Raw genomic sequence first — 20767 nt, 5'->3', positions numbered from 1 at the left:
ACTATCTCTGTAAGTTGTCAAGTAGTTTACTGAAAGATTAGTAAAGCTTACAGTTGCATAAGGTCAGGACAGTTTTGTAAACTGATTTTCTTTTAGTTATTTTATCTATATTCGCTCATTTTAAAAATGTTTATTCTTTTAAAATGTTTATTCTTTTAACATTTGCATCATCATTTTAATAATTTGCCATTTCAATAATTAGTAGCATCAGTCGCGGCAATAGCTACCACTGAACCCCTGCAAAAAACGTGTGGGAAAATAATTGTTATTCTGTAACCGCAAGCGACTGTGATTGGTCCATGAAGATCATCGCTGATCGACGTCACAAGAATCACACGACGATGTGCTGCTTCTGATTTCTTTTAAGTACCAGTCAATCGTTTTTATACAAAGAATAATGACATCAAATCCTTACATATGAATTGAGTCCAAATGTATATGTAATAATAAAAAAAGGACAATAATTATGTACACCTTTTAATTATGTACGCGTCACGCGAGTGCTCTATTTTTATTACTGTAACTAAAACTCCCTCTAGTGGCCTTTACCGCTAACTGCACAGCAGCGATGTAGACGTCTGTGCGCCCTTGGTACGAATCCTCCAGCACTACGTGTCCCGCTTGAAATAACCTTACCAGCAAATAAATCGTATACGTTTACCATTTTAAGAATTATCGTCTTACTCAAACCAAGATTGCCTCTGGAAAATGAAAAGGACATCGTTCTAAAAAGCTTTCGTTGAACTGGTTAATGCTGAGATCATGATGAGGTCAGTATAGAGGAGGGGTGCAGACGAGCTCGCCATCCGCGCATCTCTTTAACAGCGACCGATATTGACAGCGTCGTTCACCCGCACTTAAATAAGTGGAGCATGACATTTTCAGCTCGCCTGTATCAAATGCATCATCTCTGAATGCGGTTGTGTGCACATTTATGGCGTAAAGGGAGGCGTCCTGTGGGATGGAGCAGTGTTACAGACAGTCCGCGATGGCTATGGGGGCACAGTCCAAGAAAGGCTTGACCAGGAGCATCGCCGTGGAGAGAAAAAACCTCATCACGGTGTGCAGGTGAGCGAAGCTTTCAGATGCCATACGTGCACTGTGGAAATATAACTGGTATGTATATGATAAAAACTGAGCTGTATAAACCTTTATTGGATCAGAGTCAATGTATTTCCTGTTCATGATTTCATTATTTGCCATCTCGGTTTAAGATTTTAAGATATCCCAGGCAAACGAATGGCGGTATAGAAAGTTCAACAGTATTACGAATTTAAAACAAATGTGTTTATTCTTTTAATAATAAGCTCATGGATACATGGAGATAAAATTATAACAGGACGTTACACGGTTTGTGTGATGAATTTCCGTTACCCGGATGATGTCGTTGCTATGACGACAACCTTCCTCCAGCAAGGGCAGCATGCGTGGCCGGTACCTCAGGGAATCGGCATACATCAGGGATGCGCTGAAAGGATACGGTTTTTATTATGGCAGCTTTTATAAATTACGACCAAAATCTTTACTGAAGGCTTCTTCTATCCAGCCATTGGCTGTCAGGCCTCTATTGTGCTGTTATGAAGGGGAGTGTTGGCTTGGCCTGCTGCTGAAAGGGTCATTGTTGTGGACAGAACAATTGCTGAAGTCACTGCTTGCTTTGTCATCGACAGGAATAGATTCATGTAATCTGAAACATTAAAAGAACTGATCATCAGATCATCAGTTTAAATTTGTGTACTTCTTGGTGTACCTGTCTCCTTTTCACACTTAGCATCAATTTTACCCTTATCTTGTTTCATATTTAACATCGTTCTTTACCCTGGGATGTACAGTTTGTGTGCAGTATTTATCAGTTTGAGGCTGATACTATCCCAGTGTGTGTTGCCATAATGTGAAAAGTATACATGTAATCAAAAACCACACTGAGCTAGTACTGTGTAAAATGTGTACTATATAATGTATACAATTTTAATTACAGTTCGGCTGCCAAACCCCCCTTTACATAGCATTGATCCACTAGTTTAGCCACTAGCCAGACCATTAAACAAACAGAGACTGTAAGTTATTATTGTATATTATATTTTGTTTAACATGTTTAGTGACTGTGCAATCCTAGTATATTCATTAGTGATATTTTATACATTTGATGACCTTAGATGTGCATAAATCTTTAATAAACGTTATAATAATGATTAGCTTGTATAACCTACAGATGATATGTTTGTATGGCAGGTTTTCTGTGAAGACGCTGCTGGAGAAATACACTGCAGAGCCCATCGATGACTCGTCTGAGGAGTTCATTAACTTTGCTGCTATTCTGGAACACATCCTCAGTCACCGCTTTAAAGGTTAAGAAAGTACATTAAATCAAAAGACATGCATTTACTACCTAACCATGTAAAGGATGTTAGGGCATACTTAAGGCAATAAATAGAAATGGATATGAATACATCTCTCACTCCTCATCTACATGTTTGGCAGGTTCTGGAAGCTGGTTCGATGGTCAGCGCAGTTTTTGGGACTTTATTCGCCTTGCCTGCAGTAAAGTGCCCAATAATTGCATAAGCAGCATTGAGAACATGGAGAACATCAACTCCTCACGAGCAAAGGTGAGGACTTAAATTGTATAATAGATGCACTTTACAGTATGGGCACTTAGGTAGCACACCAAAGCGTTTATGCCGGCGTATGTTTTCAATAAAAGCGCTGCACTTTTCAAAAAAGCCAGCAAGTGGCAAGTAGAGTTGAAAAATTTATAACTTTGGATGAAATGCTCAGCTTGTCAATAGCCATGTTTCCATCACCATGATTTTATGCGCATTTTGAAGTATTGCATCGAAAACAAGTGATGAAAACGCCAAATTTTCGCAAAAAAAGTTTTGACCTTCTAGCTGTTTCCGCTGATGTTGTTTTTACCATATATGGGGCTCAACGTCGTCGCATTGTCCTTGCTGCGGCTAGTGCCTTCATAAAAGTCTGCATTTCTTCTTCTGTGCACAGCATTCAGTTTGACAAGCTGCACGGCAAATACATTAATAAAATGCCCCATCGTGACTACATGCAGTCCTGTCTCGATTTTCCATGCGTACATTGTTTTGTTGACTGTTGATTACTAGGTTACCAAGCTCCATTGGCTCAAAACAACTTAATGGAAACACACTTAATTTGCATTTCTTTGTTTTACTTTTTTTGCACATTTTGAAAAGATTCGCATCACGTTTGGATGGAAACCCAGCTAATGTCACTTTTCACTCGGTTGTCCAATCACAGTGGAGGGGGGCGGGACAAATATCACAACAACCAACTGGCACATCGTACAATGATTGATAAACAAAGCAAAAGAATTATAGCAACCAAAGCGCTCAGCTGATAAAGCTGGCAAGTGCCTACAGTTGGCGTCCCCCTGGCGCTTTCAGCTGCGTTTAAATGCTTTGGTGTGCACGCCCCCTTACAGTGTACCTACTCAACTAAATACATGTAACTATGTGTACTTAAAGGGATAGGTCACGCTGGCGCATCACAGGACCGGACCTAGACGAGAAGTTGTGGTTTAAAAGTGCATATTTTTTATTTTTCTTGTAAGAATTACAATCGTTCGCTAGATAAGACCCTTATGCCTCGTTTGGGATCATTTATAGTCCTTTGAAACTCCGTTGAAAAAAACTGTTAAGTGTTGAATTAAGTATTAAGTGTTGGGCTCTATTAAAGTACATTAAAATGAGAAAAATCCTGCAATGTTTTCCTCAAAAAACATAGTTTCTTCTCGACTGAACAGGGAGGGACATCGGCATTTTGGGTGACATGGTGGTGAGTAAATTATCAGGATTTTTTTTAAAGAAAATGGACTAAGCCTTTAATACCATTGTCAGCACTATGGTATTAAAGTACCATAGTATTACCAATCTGATACCATGACACAATCATTTTGTGTCAGGAACTGTTTCATTAATTTACTGTATTTACGGTATAAGGCTATGTTTGCATGACAATGATGTGGAAAAAAAACTTCAAATCCTTTCTTACTAATGAATGAAATGTTAAAGAAATTGGAATGAATGTTCATAAAGAACAATAATTTCTTATTGTTGTCTTCAGGTGCATATCACATTTTGTTGAATTATGTTGTTTCCTTCAAAGGATCTGCATAAATATATTAAATTGGTAAAATATTTTTTTTGCAAAATATGCATTAAAAATCCATATAGGTTTACATGAATTATAAATAGACAAGATTTATATGTGTAATTGCATAAGTTTCTTTATGTCTGCAGGGCAGAGCATGGCTACGGGTTGCACTTATGGAGAAACGTCTGTCCGAATACATCGGCACTGCTTTACGAGACAGCCGTACCACCAGGTCAGATTAAAAGAGATAAACCTGAATAACAAAAACTCAATCAATAGTATCTCACCACTAACACACTTCACAATTTCTACCGTCCTGTCCATGAGTATGTCATTAAACCATTTAAAAAAAAGGTGAATATTAATAAATGGATCTGTGTGTGCTTGTATAAAGGAGATTTTATGATGAAGGTGCCATCATGTTGCGAGAAGAAGCCACTGTTCTGACCGGGATGCTCATTGGACTCGGAGCGATTGATTTTAGGTGAGAGAGAGAATAAAAAAAATGGGATCATCATAGAAGACAGACACTTTGGGCCCTATCATACACCCGGTGCAAGGTGTGATGCATGTGTTTTTTGCTAGTTTCAGCCTGACACAGGCTATCTTTTTCACGTCCAGAGGCACGTTTTTTAACTAGCAACTGCATTTGCACCCATTTGTGTGCCCATGGGCGTGCTGGTCTGAAAACAAGGTGTGTTGAGGCGCATTGTTGGCGTGTTGCTATTTTGAGGCAACTAAAATAGACTACGTCATTGACCAACTAAAGTCAATGGTGCAATATTATTTTTGTTATTTAAAGAGCATGTTAGTAATATAGCAACGCACGTACACTTTGCTTAATACACACACATGGACGCGCAGCAGCACACAAACATTTTTAAATATGACAAATTAAAGGATTAAAATGTAAAAGATTATTATTGTATCACTTGAACATAAATGATGAGAGATTACAGGACTTCAGAAGACGTGAAGAGCTGCTTCACCTGTATTTTTTTTTTTTTGCTTTTAAAAAGTGCAAATATTGAACTAATAATGTTTTTAAATGCTACCCCACAGATTTATTGTATATGATGACTTTGTACCTATACAAATTAATATGGTGAGATGAGAACCATAGTGATATTTTTCAAAACAGTTCCAGTGCTGAAACGGCTTTTAACGATAACCAAAGATTTAATTACACAAATAACCATTTCAATAAATAAAACACAACTCAATTTTTAACTTAAAAAAACTGTTGGTTTTCTTTCTCTGCTTACAGTTTTTCAGCTTACAAACTCTGCCATGTAAATAGGGAATTGGCCTTTAAAGGGAATGGGAGCTGAGATTCTTATTGGTTTATTGCACGTTACGCCCAAAACACACCCATTACTCATTACGAGAATAGGAACAACCCTTTTAGACTGTGCACCAGGCGCACAAACCATTTTTCCTGTTGTTAAACTAGGAAAAGTGGATTTGCACCGTGCGCTTTAGACCATACGCTTAGTTTGTTGAAATTTGAGTTAAAACATCTTCTATGACAACATCCTTTTTACAATAAGACTTTATACACATAGACTAAAATAATATTTTTATCACTACTTTTCAGTAATAAATGTAATGGTTATAGGTTTGTGTTTGTATACAGTTCATCAATAATGTGGATGTTGTATAATGTTTGTTGTTTTCGTATTTCTTGACAGTTTTTGTTTGAAAGGGGAGGCATTAGATGGGAAGTCTGAGGCTGTTATTGACTACACTCCTTATCTGAAATTCACACAAAGTGAAAACTACATTACCTACATTTCTTACAACCGTTTCATACAGAAAATGAATGCCTATTTACAAATATGATGTTGTTTCTATATTATTCTGAAGTATTCTGTATCATAATTAAAGCTCAAGCTATATGATGACATATGGTATTATATACAGTATGACACTGTATTTAAGATTTATACTATAGTTCTAAAATTAAATGAATGTTTATTTGAAACCTTTTTAGTTCAAATTCAGTCTGTGGTTTTTTGATGCACTTTGATATGTGCTGTTATGTTAAGATACTGTGCAATGTTGTGTGTGTTTTAGTTATGATTACCTCAGTGATGATGAAGATGGTCAGAGTGTGGACAGCAGTAACAGCGATGAGAGTGTTGAGCATCCATACATCCCTCTAGTCACCGATGAGGAGAGCTGGAGAAACAAGTGCCGCAAGATGGAGCAGAGGTTCAAGATCGTAAATGCACAAAAGGTTACTAAATGAAATTGTAATTTGTCAAGCTACAATATAAATACTATATAACTAATTAAAATAACTATTTTACTGTATAATCTAATTAAAAATTGGTTACACTCAGGGTTGAAAATGGCAGATATTCACTGTGGGGACACTGTGTGTGTGTGTGTGGGGGGGGGTAATTATAGATGACTTTTTAGATGGGTTTAAAATAACTTAAAACATTAAAAAATATATAAAAGATTTTGTATAATAGTAAAATTGTTGTTAGTAAAAATGCAAAAAAAGTGTTCACAAATTTCGCATATTGTTTTCTGTAGTAATACACTACAGAAATAGACCCCCCCAAAATTAGTTAGACTTCTCAGTGTTTTATATGAGATAGAGAGAAATTTGCTTTAAAGCTTCACATGCAGTAGATTTACAAAAAACAGCAATGCATTGTTTTGTCGTGTTACCCTGACGTTTGTTGGAAAACAATCAAAAGAATGTTATGCTAGTTAAAAATGTAGTAGCATCGCAAATTTTTGTTAGTTATTCTCCAACATTTCTACACACAACAGTATAATGGGGCAAACACACCAAGCGCAAATTCAACAATTTGTGCAAGTAGATTACATACAAGTCAATGCAAAGACATGAACAGATGCGAACTCGCGCCGGGCGACGCGATTGCCGTGATTGCCTCAAATGCATCTTTAAGCAAGTTGAAAATAAATTCATGCGAAAAATGAGCATGACACAAAGTTAAATCTATAGCGAGGAACGCGATGCTTCATGTTTGGTGTGTACGCAGCATAAGATATGCAGTCGTGATTGAGTAACATAAAAAGTCAAATGTATCATGTGGGTTATATTAATTTTGTTTTAGGGTTATCTTGAGGAACTGGTGAGATTGCGTGAATCTCAGTTGAAAAACGTGGAGTCCGAGAATAAGAGATTAAAAGCTGGACTAGACGAACTTCAGAACCAGAGCCAGAAAGAGAAGAGAGAACTGGAGAACATTGTGCTGGAGCTACAGGAACAACTGTAAGATCAACACATACACACATGTTGGCATATGCGGTTTACGGGGACAATTCCGTAGACGCACATCCTGTGTCCCCGTAGACCACATATACCAACCCCCCCACACACGCACACACACCTTGCATTATTGACTCACAAAGTCTATAATATATTTGTGCTTCTTACTCTTATCACAGGACAAGTCTGATTCCTGGTGAATCCCATCCACTGTCTAAGGATTTGTCAATTCCTCTTGTTAACCAATGGCCGACACACCAAGACTACAACAACCAGGAGGATAGAAAACTGTACAACAGGTGATGAAAGTCTCTTTTATCTAAGCAAACAGTTTACACAAAAATACCACCAATCAGCTATTTTTTTATTATTTAAAGGTAGGGTATCACATTTGATCCTGAAACATTTTTAGTTATGCTGGTTAAAAGTCTCCTCACATCCTGATAGCAATCACTATGTTAAGTTGTTTAAATGTATTTGTAGAAATTTATGTCATCTGTGAAAGGCCTAGGACCAAAAAATGTTCAACCAATCATAGATCTCGGTCCGAACGGACGTTGGCTTGTTTGTCCCTCATCCGTAAGCGTAATTTGAATGCCCACCGCGCAGCTTGTTCACGCAGACACCATACGTCATCGCCGCGTTCACATGCCCTCACCTCCCGTCTGTAAACAGCGAGAATGGCAAACTTTCCTGCTGAATTGACAACCTGCACAGAAGCCACAAAACGAAAGACATCTTTTATAACAACAATTCAATTCAATTTTATTTATATAGCGCTTTTCACAATTGTTAATTAGATGTAAAGGAGAACACAGAAAATCAATAGATAATATAAGAAGTAGAATATAGCTGCTAAGGTTAAACCGTACAAGCGAGCCTATTAATAATTTAACGTATACAGTACAGTGCTAAGTTAAGCCTAAGTTGGCTGACTCTCCCTGGGACGAAAAACCCCCCTAGGAGAAAACCCATTGGGAAAAACTCCTAGAAGGACAAAAGCCCTTGGGAGGAATTAATATATATTTATATATATAGATACGGTAGGGATAGGAGGCGGGTAAGCGGATTAAAGCGGTAAGCGGTTCAGCCGGTGGTCGTTGGTCGCCCATCGGCTGGGCATCACGTTGAAGGACAGCCAGTAGATCAGTGGTGCGATGACCTTCACAGCAACAGGAACTGGGTCTGTTTGTCTCATTGTCCTCGGGGTCGAGAACGAGACAGGGAGAGAAAAACAGAGTTCTATTGGTGTAGGGGCCGTTCGCATGTAATGCGAGTGTCATACATTATAGTGGTTTAAGTCAGCTCGGTTCCAGACAGGCTAACTATTGCGGCAATAGTATATTACCCATATGAGGTATGTGAGTGCTTTGTTCTAGACAAAATAACTACTGCGGGAAAAGTACATTTACTGGACATTTTATGTGAATGCTTTGTTAAAGAAGAATGTCTTAAGTTTAGATTTAAATTGATCGACTGTGTCTGATACTCGAACACTATTTGGTAAATCATTCCAGAGCTTAGGGGCTAAGTAGGAAAAGGATCTACCACCTTTAGACACTTTTGATATTCTAGGGATAATTAAGTGACCAGAATTTTGTGATCGCAGTTTACGTGGTGGATTGTATTCTGATAGTAGTTCTTTAATATATGAGGGCGCTAGGCCATTTAAGGCTTTGTAGGTGATTAGTAATATTTTAAATTGTATGCGATGTTCAACTGGTAGCAGTGTAAAGACAACAGCAAAAACTGGCTGGATCAGCAAAAATCCAAATGAACATCGGTAACTTTACTGCTTTACCACGAGATGCAAACAGCTGAAGGGTCGTTGCACTGTTTATTTTGGTAAGGTAGGTACGCGATATGTTTGTATTTAGATGGATTCAGATTTTCTACTTTGATGATACATTGTGTTGCTTATGAAATTTGTGTTCGTTTACGGATTAGCGTAACAATATAGTTACTACGTCTACACAACCGAAAGTGTGCTTTAAGTAATTCTGATGTAAACCAGTTGTTTATGTTGGTTATTTTGGAAGTGTTATTCACTTTGTACTGCAAAGTTTTCTCACCGGTGAATGAGACATGAGATGTGACCGTCTGATCTGTGCGTGTTCATGTGTTTTGAAAGAGGCGAGACTTTGGATGGCGATTTGAATGGAGGGTGGGATTGTGATTTCATTGCTAATCGGCTACCGTTACCATTTTTCAAAATGTGATACCCTACCTTTAACAAAAGAATGTGATGCTTAAGAGGCTTAAGATGCTACACCTAACAATCTGACAAAAACTGACAGATACTTGGCCTTATACTGTGGTTCTGTTTTGGTATTTTAGGGGCAGTTTTCCCAGCCCTGGGCCACATATCAATCTAATGTCAGATTCACAGGTTCAGAGGGTGGAAGGTAAACAGAACGGACAAGCCTGGTGTACAACAGGTATGCATTTAAAAAGTCTGTACAGTGTCTTTATGTCACCACTAGGTCAAATTCCACTTGGAAAATCTAGCTACGAAAATGCTCTTTCCCTGCCAGAGTTTTTGAAAAAAGGTTTCCAGCCAGTGCCAGCATTTTATTATGATTTTTTAAGTTGATTTTCATGCAATTTTCTGGATGAGATAACTCGTCAATGGCCGGAAAAGACTTAACAAGCTGTTTTAAGTGTATTTATACACATGCAGATTGTTTGTTGTTTATTATTGCTGTTGTATTTATGTTTTGATGTCATGATGCACTTTTAAGTATGCACACAATTCTGTGTTGCGTTGTCCTGCTGTTAAAGACTGACAATAGTGTGAACTGGTCAGTCATCTGAGTCTGAACGAAGTCATGATCGACATGAACGAATTACATGATCGTGAACGAGATCTGATGACCGACTGAACCAGAGGAGGCATGCCAGTCATTCAGTACCTCATGCGAGTCTTTGTTCACAGCAGGACATATTAAATGAATAACTACATGTGTCTTAAAAAGCCAGTAAGATGACAATTTTAAGTGTCCTATCACTGTTTATAAGTCCCGGACAACAGGTTTAAATGCATGCAAGGTCAAAAAAAAACACTGTAATCTTCTCAAAATATAAATGTAAAATGACCCCATTTCTCAGAGATCCCCAAACGATTCGTGTGAAGCCGTTCAACGACTCAGTCTGCCTTAACGTCACCTTTCAGTAGCCTACTCTGCTCTGATTGGTCAACTGACAAGTCTCCGCACAGACCACAAATCAGTGGCACAGACCAACAATAGTGCAACATGTATTGACCTAGTGCTAACATGATTTACTGAGAAGACATTATCGACATCAATACACATAATTTATCATTAATCCAAGCAATAAAATCGATGATAGAAACTAACCTTTTACACTCATTTAAGCATTTATGTAAGCTAACCGGGTCATAGCAAAACCGTAAGTGCAGCATGCATTAGCCGTTTGCTAACGTGACTGTCTGACAGTATATTAGAGTTTGAACAACGACATCATTCATCATTAATCCAAGCAATAAAATCGATGATAGAAACTAACATTTTACACCCATTTAAGCATTTATGTAAGCTAACCGGGTCATAGCAAAACCGTAAGTGCAGCATGCATTAGCCTTTGCTAACATGACTGTCTGACAGTATATTAGGCAAGGCAAGGCAAGTTTATTTGTATAGCACATTTCATACACAGAGGTCATTCAAAGTGCATTACATAGAAATGAGAAAACAATATATAAAAGAGAAAAAAGAAAATGTAAAAATAATAGATGCACGATATAATCACAATCAAAACAAAGATACATGAGAATTTAGAATAACAATTAAAGAAAATAAATGTGATTTTAATAAAAACTGTTTAAAATGTTAAAAATAATCAAATAGAAGTAAAAGTGACTTGAGTTAAAAGTGCAGTCAGTGTGAAGCAGCACAGTGCTCATTCAGTAAATGCAGAGTTAAACAGATGTGTTTTTAATCTAGATTTAAAGTCGCAATGAAATTGAAATGAAAAACTATCTATATTTTTTAATATTGTGGTATTATTAACAAATGACTTATCTGTGAGCTTCATTCCTTTTTTTTAAAATTTTGTGTGCTCATAATCTTTAATCAAAAATGCAAATCTCCTCCCCTCATCAAAACGATCTCTCTTCATTTCCGGTCATAAGTATGGCAGGTGGGCGGGGTCCGGGAGAAGATCGCAGCGATTAGCAATTAGCAACACGACCCAACTTCAAACCATCCAATCAGATCTCGATGGACAAATTCAAATCCAGCCCTGCCTTATTTAATCTCAAAAGCTGTTTCATTCGGATATACGTCACCATGGGGAAAATAAGGCAATCGCTACTTCCGTTTCATGGCGACTTTAAAAGTGTTTACTGTTGAAGCACATCTGATCTCTTCTGGAAGCTGATTCCAGCTAGAGGTGGCATAATAACTAAATGCTGACGCACCTTGTTTTGAGTAAACCCTTGGTATTTCTAACTGACCGGATCCTAATGATCTGAGTAATCTTGTAGGTTTATATTCAGTTAGCATATCTGTCATGTATTTGGGTCCTAAGCCATGAAGTGATTTATAAACGAGTAACAATACCTTAAAATCTATTCTATATGTAAGAGTTTGAACAACGACTTCATTCAGCATTAGTCCAGGTTATAAAAACGACGACAGACATTAACATTTTTACACTCATTTAAGCAAGTATGTAGCTATAATCACACTTACAGGTTGTGGTAAGGAGATGCATGTTGTTCCAAATAAAGTGGGTACTGAACCATCTTTCATTGCCAAACGTTTAGTAAATCCCTCCGTGAAAAAGTAATTTTAACCACTGATTCTTCACAGCCAATTGTTTAGTAAATCCCTCCCTGAAAAAGTCATTTTAACCCACTGATATATATATAAATGACTGGATTGCGCATGACGTCACAACTGTGAAGCCACCGCGCCGCCATGTTGGTATGGCCAAACATTCTATTAAATCAATGGACGTTATCAGATTTTAATGATAAAACATCACTTTACTAGTCTTCGTTTTTATATCTGAAGTCTCCCTGTACATTATTACAACAACACAAACGTCCTAAACATGTTCATAGTTATTTACTGAAAGTTGTACATTTTAGTTTTTAATCAGTTATTATACATTCATCTTCATTACAGTATAGATCAGCAAACAGACCGCAGCATATTTAGTATTAATGACAAACGTGCTCATTCTGAAATCTAAATAAATAATCATACTTTGTACCCTATGTGCATGCAATAATTTGCTGGTTTTATGTTATCTAAACTTACAAGTGACGCTGACCGTGTAGCTAACTGTCAAAAAAAAACTTTATTTATACTCGTCTCATTAACAGTACGCAGCAGACACACTCACCTTAACGTTTTTTATAAATCCATTTTCCTGCCCGATTAAAAGATAAACATTGCAAATAACACCAGAATTAACAGTTAATTTACGTACGCATATCCTAAAAATAATCTTACGTGACTGATACGCTGTAAAGCGGGTGAATTTAAAACATGATTTTGAATGGAAGTCAATGACGCCCTTTGCCGGTTGGGTATACCAAGATGGCGGCTCGAACTCTGCGCTGGCTTCACCTCACGCTGTTACGTTAAGCGTTCTATGCGCAAACCAGTCATTTATATAGATGAGTGTTTTAACCACAAATTCTTCATATATCTTCATCCTTTGGTAGTGAAAACAGCACAAACTGAAAACACAGCGTGATATGATGTTTACACACTAACTAGCTGTGGGCAGGTCATAGTTTTCGTTTCTCAAGGCTGTAGGCGGAGATTATTATGCAAAGTGTTCGTGTGACGTGGATAAAGTCAGGCAGGAGATTCAATCCATATGACGACTTGTTTCAGCGTTTCAGAGTCGACTCTCTACTTTAGAAGCCAATAACTTTATTAATCGTGCACTTTTTGGTTCAACTACTTTGAACATTGTTTACATTGATGGACAGCTACATGACACACTGCAATACAGGTAATTTTGGATCTGTGTGGCTCTTTAATACATTAAAATACACAAGAAAAAAATATGGTGAAGGAACTGAAATTGAATAAAAATTTCCACCTCTAATTTACTGACCTGGTGGATCCTTTTTTAGAAAAATGTCAAAAGTTTAAAGTGGTCAAACATGTTTTCCAATTAAAAATGCTATTTTAGATTCCAATAATAATACCTAATCTCTAATAATCTCTCTTTCTCTCTCTCTCTCTCTCTCTCTCTCTCTCTCTCTCTCTCTCGGATTTACAGGAAAAGATTACACTCCCTCCATGTTAGGTCTTTGTGGTTCCTTGGCCTCTTTACCCAGCTGCAAGTCCCTGCCCAGCTTGAGGTCCACAGAGTGCCTGGTGAATATCAGCGCTGAGCCCAGTCCAGCTCTAACACCCAGCTAGGGTTCACCAAATGAGACTGATATCACAAGCGGAGAGAAGTTGCACTGTCAGCCAAGTCATTCAAAGATATAATTGCTCACCTATAGTCTGTGCAGGATCTCACTCTTTTATTTTAGTGTCTCATATTGCTCTGTTTTAATGTAGTCTTGGCTAAATGTTAATGCTTTAACACAGCCAAACTATTCCTTAGCACCCTTCTTTTTTATCAGGCATTACAATTCTGTTGAGATTTTTGAAATGCCTGTCTATCTTTGAATGTCTTTGCTGTAACATGTCTTGTGAATATTCGGCGAGTTAGGGCACTGTGGACTATGCACTGGCTGACATGAGACCTCCCTAAGTTAACACTATGACTGTATGTTCATGTCTTATAGCCCAACACAGCTTCACATGTTCTGTTACCCTTTAAAATCTGTATAGGAATGCACACTTGCAAAACACAAACAGACTCATACAGACATTTACACAGTAAAAATAATGGTGTGTGAAAGCGAACTATATTCAAGTTACAAATTAGTGTTTTCTTGTGATCTTCATATAATAAATCTTTGCTAAATTATTTGAATTCTCAACCATACATACAAGAACTGGTAATAAGGATATGTACAGTTTACTGTATAGTTACAGTGGTAGATAAAAGAAAGACATTTCTGGAATAGCTGCCTTATTTCTTTGTCCTGCTCCTCGAAACACCTTTGAATATCGGATCGCTTTGCACATGACGGCAACTTTGCTAAAAGAATGACCGTGGCCATTGCTGCCAACTTGACACCATTCAAACTCTATGAAGACACCATGCAAAAGGCTATGCTTTAATGGACCAGTATATGTAACCTCTTCCATACTGTTGTATTGTACTGTATGTTTTGACATTTTTTGATAATCTGTTGTTGTTGTTGCATCTTAACAATATGTTCAACAGCAGATTTGAAACATTTGTTTATTTGTATCTTCATTATTTAAAAACTGAGCTAAGAAATGTTTCTGCTTCATTGTCAGTGCAATTGAAAGTCTGTTTGGGAATGCGTGTGTGTTGTGTTAGTTAACCTTTATGAATTAGAATTTTTGTTCATTATATCATTCATTATTTAATTATTTCAAAGCCATTGGAATCTATGCTGTTTGTCACTTACAATCGCAATAAAACTGCCTTTTTGTCCTAACTTTTTTGACTGCTCTATTTTTCCATATTATTCCTTAACTAAGTTGCGTTAGACAAACCTCCTCTAATTGTATATTCATAGTTATAGACTAAACTCTAACCAAAAAATATGTGAGAAGTATTTTACTGTGTTAAGGCTTAAGCACTGAAAGTGCAAAGGGCTTTATTGTTTCTCCTTTTAAATGTCTTTAAATGTGTTTGGGGCCCTTAAAGGAAAACACAACCGTTTTTCAATATTTTATGTTCTTACCTCAACTTAGACAAATTAATACATACCTATCTCTTTCTTCAATGCGTGCACTTAATCTTTGTACAGCGCTTCGTGAATGTGTTAGCATTTAGCTTAGCCCCATTCATTCCTTGGGTTCCAAGCAGGGATAAATTAGAAGCCACCAAACACTTCTATGATTTCCCTATTTTAAGATAAAATTTGGCGATTTTTTTAAGAGTATAAAAATGAGAACTATATTGTATGGCGGAAGAACACTTAGTTTGCAGCACTTCGACCTCGGCGCACTGTAACATCATCACTCCTGACTACTCCCTCTCTTTGCTCAAACTTCCATCAATATTACTGCGCCCAAGGTCGAAGTGCTGCAAACAAAGTGGTCTTCCGCCATACAATATAGTTTTTATACAATACAATAAAAGATGCATGAACTTTTAAATACTCACCCTAAGGGATTTAGGTGATTGTCCCCAAACTTGGTCAAAGTTATGAAAATACAGATTTTTGATATCTTAATCTTATGTTCCCATGGAGAGGCAGATGGTTCTACAGATTATGTTATCAGATTTTCCCTTGGCGTGAGGTGTGTTAAGAGTGTCCGAACCTGATTGGCAGAACGTCGGAGCCAGCCCGATCGCGAGCCGTAAATATTAAACATGTTTAATATTTACAATCCAGAAATTTTCTGTGAAAACACTTAAATGCAACACAACCAACCACAAGGGGCAGTCAATGTGTGTGTGCCTTTTTGGCGCAGTTAGGCAGCGTGTCAGTCTCATAATCTGAAGGTCGTGAATTCGAGCCTCACACGGGGCACAGCGACTTTTTGTCGACTAGTTTGAGACGTTAGCCCCAGTTCTCTTCTGCACAGTGTGGCGGGCATCCACGGTCTGAGAGTGAATGTGCCCTCCCTGGTGGTCTGGTGGCCTAGTGGCTAGGATTCGGCGCTCTCACCGCCGCGGCACGGGTTCGATTCCCGGTCAGGGAATGTGCTTTTGACGTCCGCTTGCCTTTTCACCGGGTTCTGCGCAAAGTTGGCTTCGAAGGCAAGGATCGCAGCACCCCCAAGCGGAAAAGCTCCACTGCCTCCAGGCCATCGACCTAAGGTTGGCCTGCTAAATTGCTGACCTGCGCTCCGCCAACAGAGCAATCAGAACCTTGTGCAGACACCCAACGTGTGGGAGGGAGGAGTAAAAAGACGATCTAACCAGCCAGGAGTCGATGTGCCAATGGTCCTACAACAAGGTTCTGGCAATCATTTTTTTTAGAAGACAGCTGGATTCTGGAGATTAGCATGCACATCTGCCAAGCTTCATCTTTAACAAAATGGGAAACGGGGTGGTCCCCCGCGCGTGCCTGTCTTTGAAATGACGGTCCCTCGGAAGAAACTACGAAACACAGCATGGAGGGGCTCCAATAAGGGCAATAGAGTGTCAGAAGTGGGATTCGAATCCGTCATTGTGGGCGTGCTTCTTTGGCGCAGTTAGGCAGCGCGTCAGTCTCAGTCTTCGAAGGCAAGGATCGCAGCACCCCCAAGCAAAAAAGCTCCACTGCCTCCAGGCCATCGACCTAAGGTTGGCCTGCTAAATTGCTGTCCTGCGCTCCGCCAATAGAGCAATCAGAACCTTGTGCAGACACCCAACGTGTGGGAGGAAGGAGTAAAAACACAAACAAACCAGCCAGGAGTCGAACCTAGAATCGTCTGTTCCATGGTCAGACGCGTTATCCATTGCACCACTGGTCCTACAAGAAGATTTGGCAGTCATTTTTTTAAAAGACAGCTGGATTCTGGAGATCGGCATGCACATCTGCCAAGCTTCATCTCTACCAAAATTAAAACGGGGTGGTCCCCCGCGTGCCTGCTAAATTGCCTGTCTTTCTCTTCTCCACGGTCTGAGAGAGAATGCGCCTCCCTGGTGGTTTAGTGGCTAGGATTCGGCGCTCTCACCGCCGCGGCCCGGGTTCGATTCCCGGTCAGGGAACGTGCTTTTGACGTCCGCTTGCCTTTTCACCGGGTTCTGCGCAACGTTGGCTTCGAAGGCAAGGATCGCAGCACCCCCAAGCAAAAAAGCTCCACTGCCTCCAGGCCATCGACCTAAGGTTGGCCTGCTAAATTGCTGTCCTGCGCCCCGCCAACAGAGCAATCAGAACCTTGTGCAGACACCCAACGTGTGGGAGGAGGAGTAAAAACACGATCGAACCAGCCAGGAGTCGAACCTAGAATCTTCTGATCCGTAGTCAGACGCGTTATCCATTGCACCACTGGTCCTACAACAAGATTTTGGCAGTCATTTTTTTAAAAGACAGCTGGATTCTGGAGATTAGCATGCACATCTGCCAAGCTTCATCTTTAACAAAATGGGAAACGGGGTGGTCCCCCACGTGCCTGTCTTTGAAATGACGGTCCCTCTGAAGAAACTACGAAACTCAGCATGGAGGGGCTCCAATAAGGGCAATAGAGTGTCAGAAGTGGGATTCAAACCGTCATTGTGTGCATGCCTCGTTGGCGTAGTTAGGCAGTGCGTCAGTCTCATAATCTGAAGGTCGTGAGTTTGAGCCTCCCACGGGGCACAGCGACTTTTTGTCGACTAGTTTGCGACGTTAGCCCCTGTTCTCTTCTGCACAGTGTGTCCCGGGCATCCACGGTCTGAGAGTGAATGTGCCCTCCCTGGTGGTCTAGTGGCTAGGATTCGGCCCTCTCACCGCCGCGGGCCGGGTTCGATTCCCGGTCAGGGAACGTGCTTTTGACGTCCGCTTGCCTTTTCACCGGGTTCTGAGCAACGTTGGCTTCGAAGGCAAGGATCGCAGCATCCCCAAGCAAAAAAACCCCACTGCCTCCAGGCCATCGACCTAAGGTTGGCCTGCTAAATTGCTGTTCTGCGCTCCGCCAATAGAGCAATCAGAACCTTGTGCAGACACCCAACGTGTGGGAGGGAGGAGTAAAAAGACGATCTAACCAGCCAGGAGTCGATGTGCCAATGGTCCTACAACAAGGTTCTGGCAATCATTTTTTTTAGAAGACAGCTGGATTCTGGAGATTAGCATGCACATCTGCCAAGCTTCATCTTTAACAAAATGGGAAACGGGGTGGTCCCCCGCGCGTGCCTGTCTTTGAAATGACGGTCCCTCGGAAGAAACTACGAAACACAGCATGGAGGGGCTCCAATAAGGGCAATAGAGTGTCAGAAGTGGGATTCGAACCCATCATTGTGGGCGTGCTTCTTTGGCGCAGTTAGGCAGCGCGTCAGTCTCAGTCTTCGAAGGCAAGGATCGCAGCACCCCCAAGCAAAAAAGCTCCACTGCCTCCAGGCCATCGACCTAAGGTTGGCCTGCTAAATTGCTGTCCTGCGCTCCGCCAATAGAGCAATCAGAACCTTGTGCAGACACCCAACGTGTGGGAGGAAGGAGTAAAAACACAAACAAACCAGCCAGGAGTCGAACCTAGAATCGTCTGTTCCATGGTCAGACGCGTTATCCATTGCACCACTGGTCCTACAAGAAGATTTGGCAGTCATTTTTTTAAAAGACAGCTGGATTCTGGAGATCGGCATGCACATCTGCCAAACTTCATCTCTACCAAAATTAGAAACGGGGTGGTCCCCCGCGTGCCTGCTAAATTGCCTGTCTTTCTCTTCTCCACGGTCTGAGAGTGAATGCGCCTCCCTGGTGGTTTAGTGGCTAGGATTCGGCGCTCTCACCGCCGCGGCCCGGGTTCGATTCCCGGTCAGGGAACGTGCTTTTGACGTCCGCTTGCCTTTTCACCGGGTTCTGCGCAACGTTGGCTTCGAAGGCAAGGATCGCAGCACCCCCAAGCAAAAAAGCTCCACTGCCTCCAGGCCATCGACCTAAGGTTGGCCTGCTAAATTGCTGTCCTGCGCCCCGCCAACAGAGCAATCAGAACCTTGTGCAGACACCCAACGTGTGGGAGGAGGAGTAAAAACACGATCGAACCAGCCAGGAGTCGAACCTAGAATCTTCTGATCCGTAGTCAGACGCGTTATCCATTGCACCACTGGTCCTACAACAAGATTTTAGCAGTCATTTTTTTAAAAGACAGCTGGATTCTGGAGATTAGCATGCACATCTGCCAAGCTTCATCTTTAACAAAATGGGAAACGGGGTGGTCCCCCACGTGCCTGTCTTTGAAATGACGGTCCCTCTGAAGAAACTACAAAACTCAGCATGGAGGGGCTCCAATAAGGGCAATAGAGTGTCAGAAGTGGGATTCAAACCGTCATTGTGTGCATGCCTCGTTGGCGTAGTTAGGCAGTGCGTCAGTCTCATAATCTGAAGGCCGTGAGTTTGAGCCTCCCACGGGGCACAGCGACTTTTTGTCGACTAGTTTGCGACGTTAGCCCCTGTTCTCTTCTGCACAGTGTGTCCCGGGCATCCACGGTCTGAGAGTGAATGTGCCCTCCCTGGTGGTCTAGTGGCTAGGATTCGGCCCTCTCACCGCCGCGGGCCGGGTTCGATTCCCGGTCAGGGAACGTGCTTTTGACGTCCGCTTGCCTTTTCACCGGGTTCTGAGCAACGTTGGCTTCGAAGGCAAGGATCGCAGCATCCCCAAGCAAAAAAACCCCACTGCCTCCAGGCCATCGACCTAAGGTTGGCCTGCTAAATTGCTGTTCTGCGCTCCGCCAATAGAGCAATCAGAACCTTGTGCAGACACCCAACGTGTGGGAGGGAGGAGTAAAAACACGATGGAAACAGCCAGGAGTCAAACCTAGAATCTTCTGATCCGTAGTCAGACGCGTTATCCATTGCGCCACTGGTCCTACAACAAGATTTTGGCAGTCATTTTTTAAAAAAACAGCTGGATCCTGGAGATCGGCATGCACATCTGCCAAGCTTCATCTTTACCAAAATGGGAAACGGGGTGGTCCCCCACGTGCCTGTCTTTGAAATGACGGTCCCTCTGAAGAAACTACGAAACTCAGCATGGAGGGGCTCCAATAAGGGCAATAGAGTGTCAGAAGTGGGATTCAAACCGTCATTGTGTGCATGCCTCGTTGGCGTAGTTAGGCAGTGCATCAGTCTCATAATCTGAAGGTCGTGAGTTTGAGCCTCCCACGGGGCACAGCGACTTTTTGTTGACTAGTTTGCGACGTTAGCCCCTGTTCTCTTCTGCACAGTGTGTCCCGGGCATCCACGGTCTGAGAGTGAATGTGCCCTCCCTGGTGGTCTAGTGGCTAGGATTCGGCCCTCTCACCGCCGCGGGCCGGGTTCGATTCCCGGTCAGGGAATGTGCTTTTGACTTCCGCTTGCCTTTTCACCGGGTTCTGCGCAAAGTTGGCTTCGAGAGCAAGGATCGCAGCACCCCCAAGCAAAAAAGCTCCACTGCCTCCAGGTCATCGACCTAAGGTTGGCCTGCTAAATTGCTGTCCTGCGCTCCGCCAATAGAGCAATCAGAACCTTGTGCAGACACCCAACGTGTGGGAGGAAGGAGTAAAAGCACGAACAAACCAGCCAGGAGTCGAACCTAGAATCGTCTGATCCATGGTCAGACGCGTTATCCATTGCACCACTGGTCCTACAACAAGATTTGGCAGTCATTTTTTTAAAAGACAGCTGCATTCTGGAGATCGGCATGC

General features: G+C 41.0%; 1 protein-coding gene and 2 non-coding genes across 4 annotated transcripts; 1 reads left to right on the top strand and 2 right to left on the bottom strand.

Annotated features, from left to right (window-relative positions):
• The first annotated feature begins 533 nt into the window (after positions 1–533).
• Positions 534–14948, top strand: rundc3ab (RUN domain containing 3Ab). 2 transcript variants are annotated; one of them, XM_073866656.1, is made up of 11 exons: positions 534–1068; positions 2233–2348; positions 2482–2609; positions 4272–4357; positions 4520–4609; positions 5817–5898; positions 6203–6364; positions 7221–7378; positions 7555–7674; positions 9713–9813; positions 13643–14948. In XM_073866656.1, the coding sequence occupies exons 1-11, from the start codon at positions 962–964 to the stop codon at positions 13783–13785; spliced, it is 1293 nt and encodes a 430-aa protein (XP_073722757.1). In that variant the 5' UTR covers positions 534–961; the 3' UTR covers positions 13786–14948. The 2 variants fall into 2 exon arrangements, with proteins under 2 accessions (XP_073722757.1, XP_073722758.1); XM_073866657.1 differs by lacking the exon at positions 534–1068 and adding an exon at positions 1410–1682.
• A 2424-nt stretch (positions 14949–17372) lies between these two features.
• Positions 17373–17445, bottom strand: trnar-acg (transfer RNA arginine (anticodon ACG)). Its single transcript has one exon. It is a non-coding gene; the product is annotated as a tRNA-Arg (tRNA).
• Positions 17446–19122: 1677 nt separating this feature from the next.
• On the bottom strand, positions 19123–19195 carry trnar-acg (transfer RNA arginine (anticodon ACG)). Its single transcript has one exon. It is a non-coding gene; the product is annotated as a tRNA-Arg (tRNA).
• Positions 19196–20767: the final 1572 nt, after the last annotated feature.

The sequence above is a fragment of the Misgurnus anguillicaudatus genome, chromosome 4, assembly GCF_027580225.2.
Source record: "Misgurnus anguillicaudatus chromosome 4, ASM2758022v2, whole genome shotgun sequence".
Taxonomy (NCBI): domain Eukaryota; kingdom Metazoa; phylum Chordata; class Actinopteri; order Cypriniformes; family Cobitidae; genus Misgurnus; species Misgurnus anguillicaudatus.
This window is presented reverse-complemented; position numbering and strand designations above follow the sequence as displayed.

Bases quoted from the DNA above. Each gene is read 5' to 3' on its own strand.
- rundc3ab (XM_073866656.1), top strand. From the start codon at position 962: ATGGAGCAGTGTTACAGACAGTCCGCGATGGCTATGGGGGCACAGTCC. The intron at 4,610-5,816 runs GTGAGAGAGAGA...ATTTCTTGACAG, and splicing joins CTCGGAGCGATTGATTTTAG to TTTTTGTTTGAAAGGGGAGG. The intron at 7,379-7,554 runs GTAAGATCAACA...CTCTTATCACAG, and splicing joins CTGGAGCTACAGGAACAACT to GACAAGTCTGATTCCTGGTG.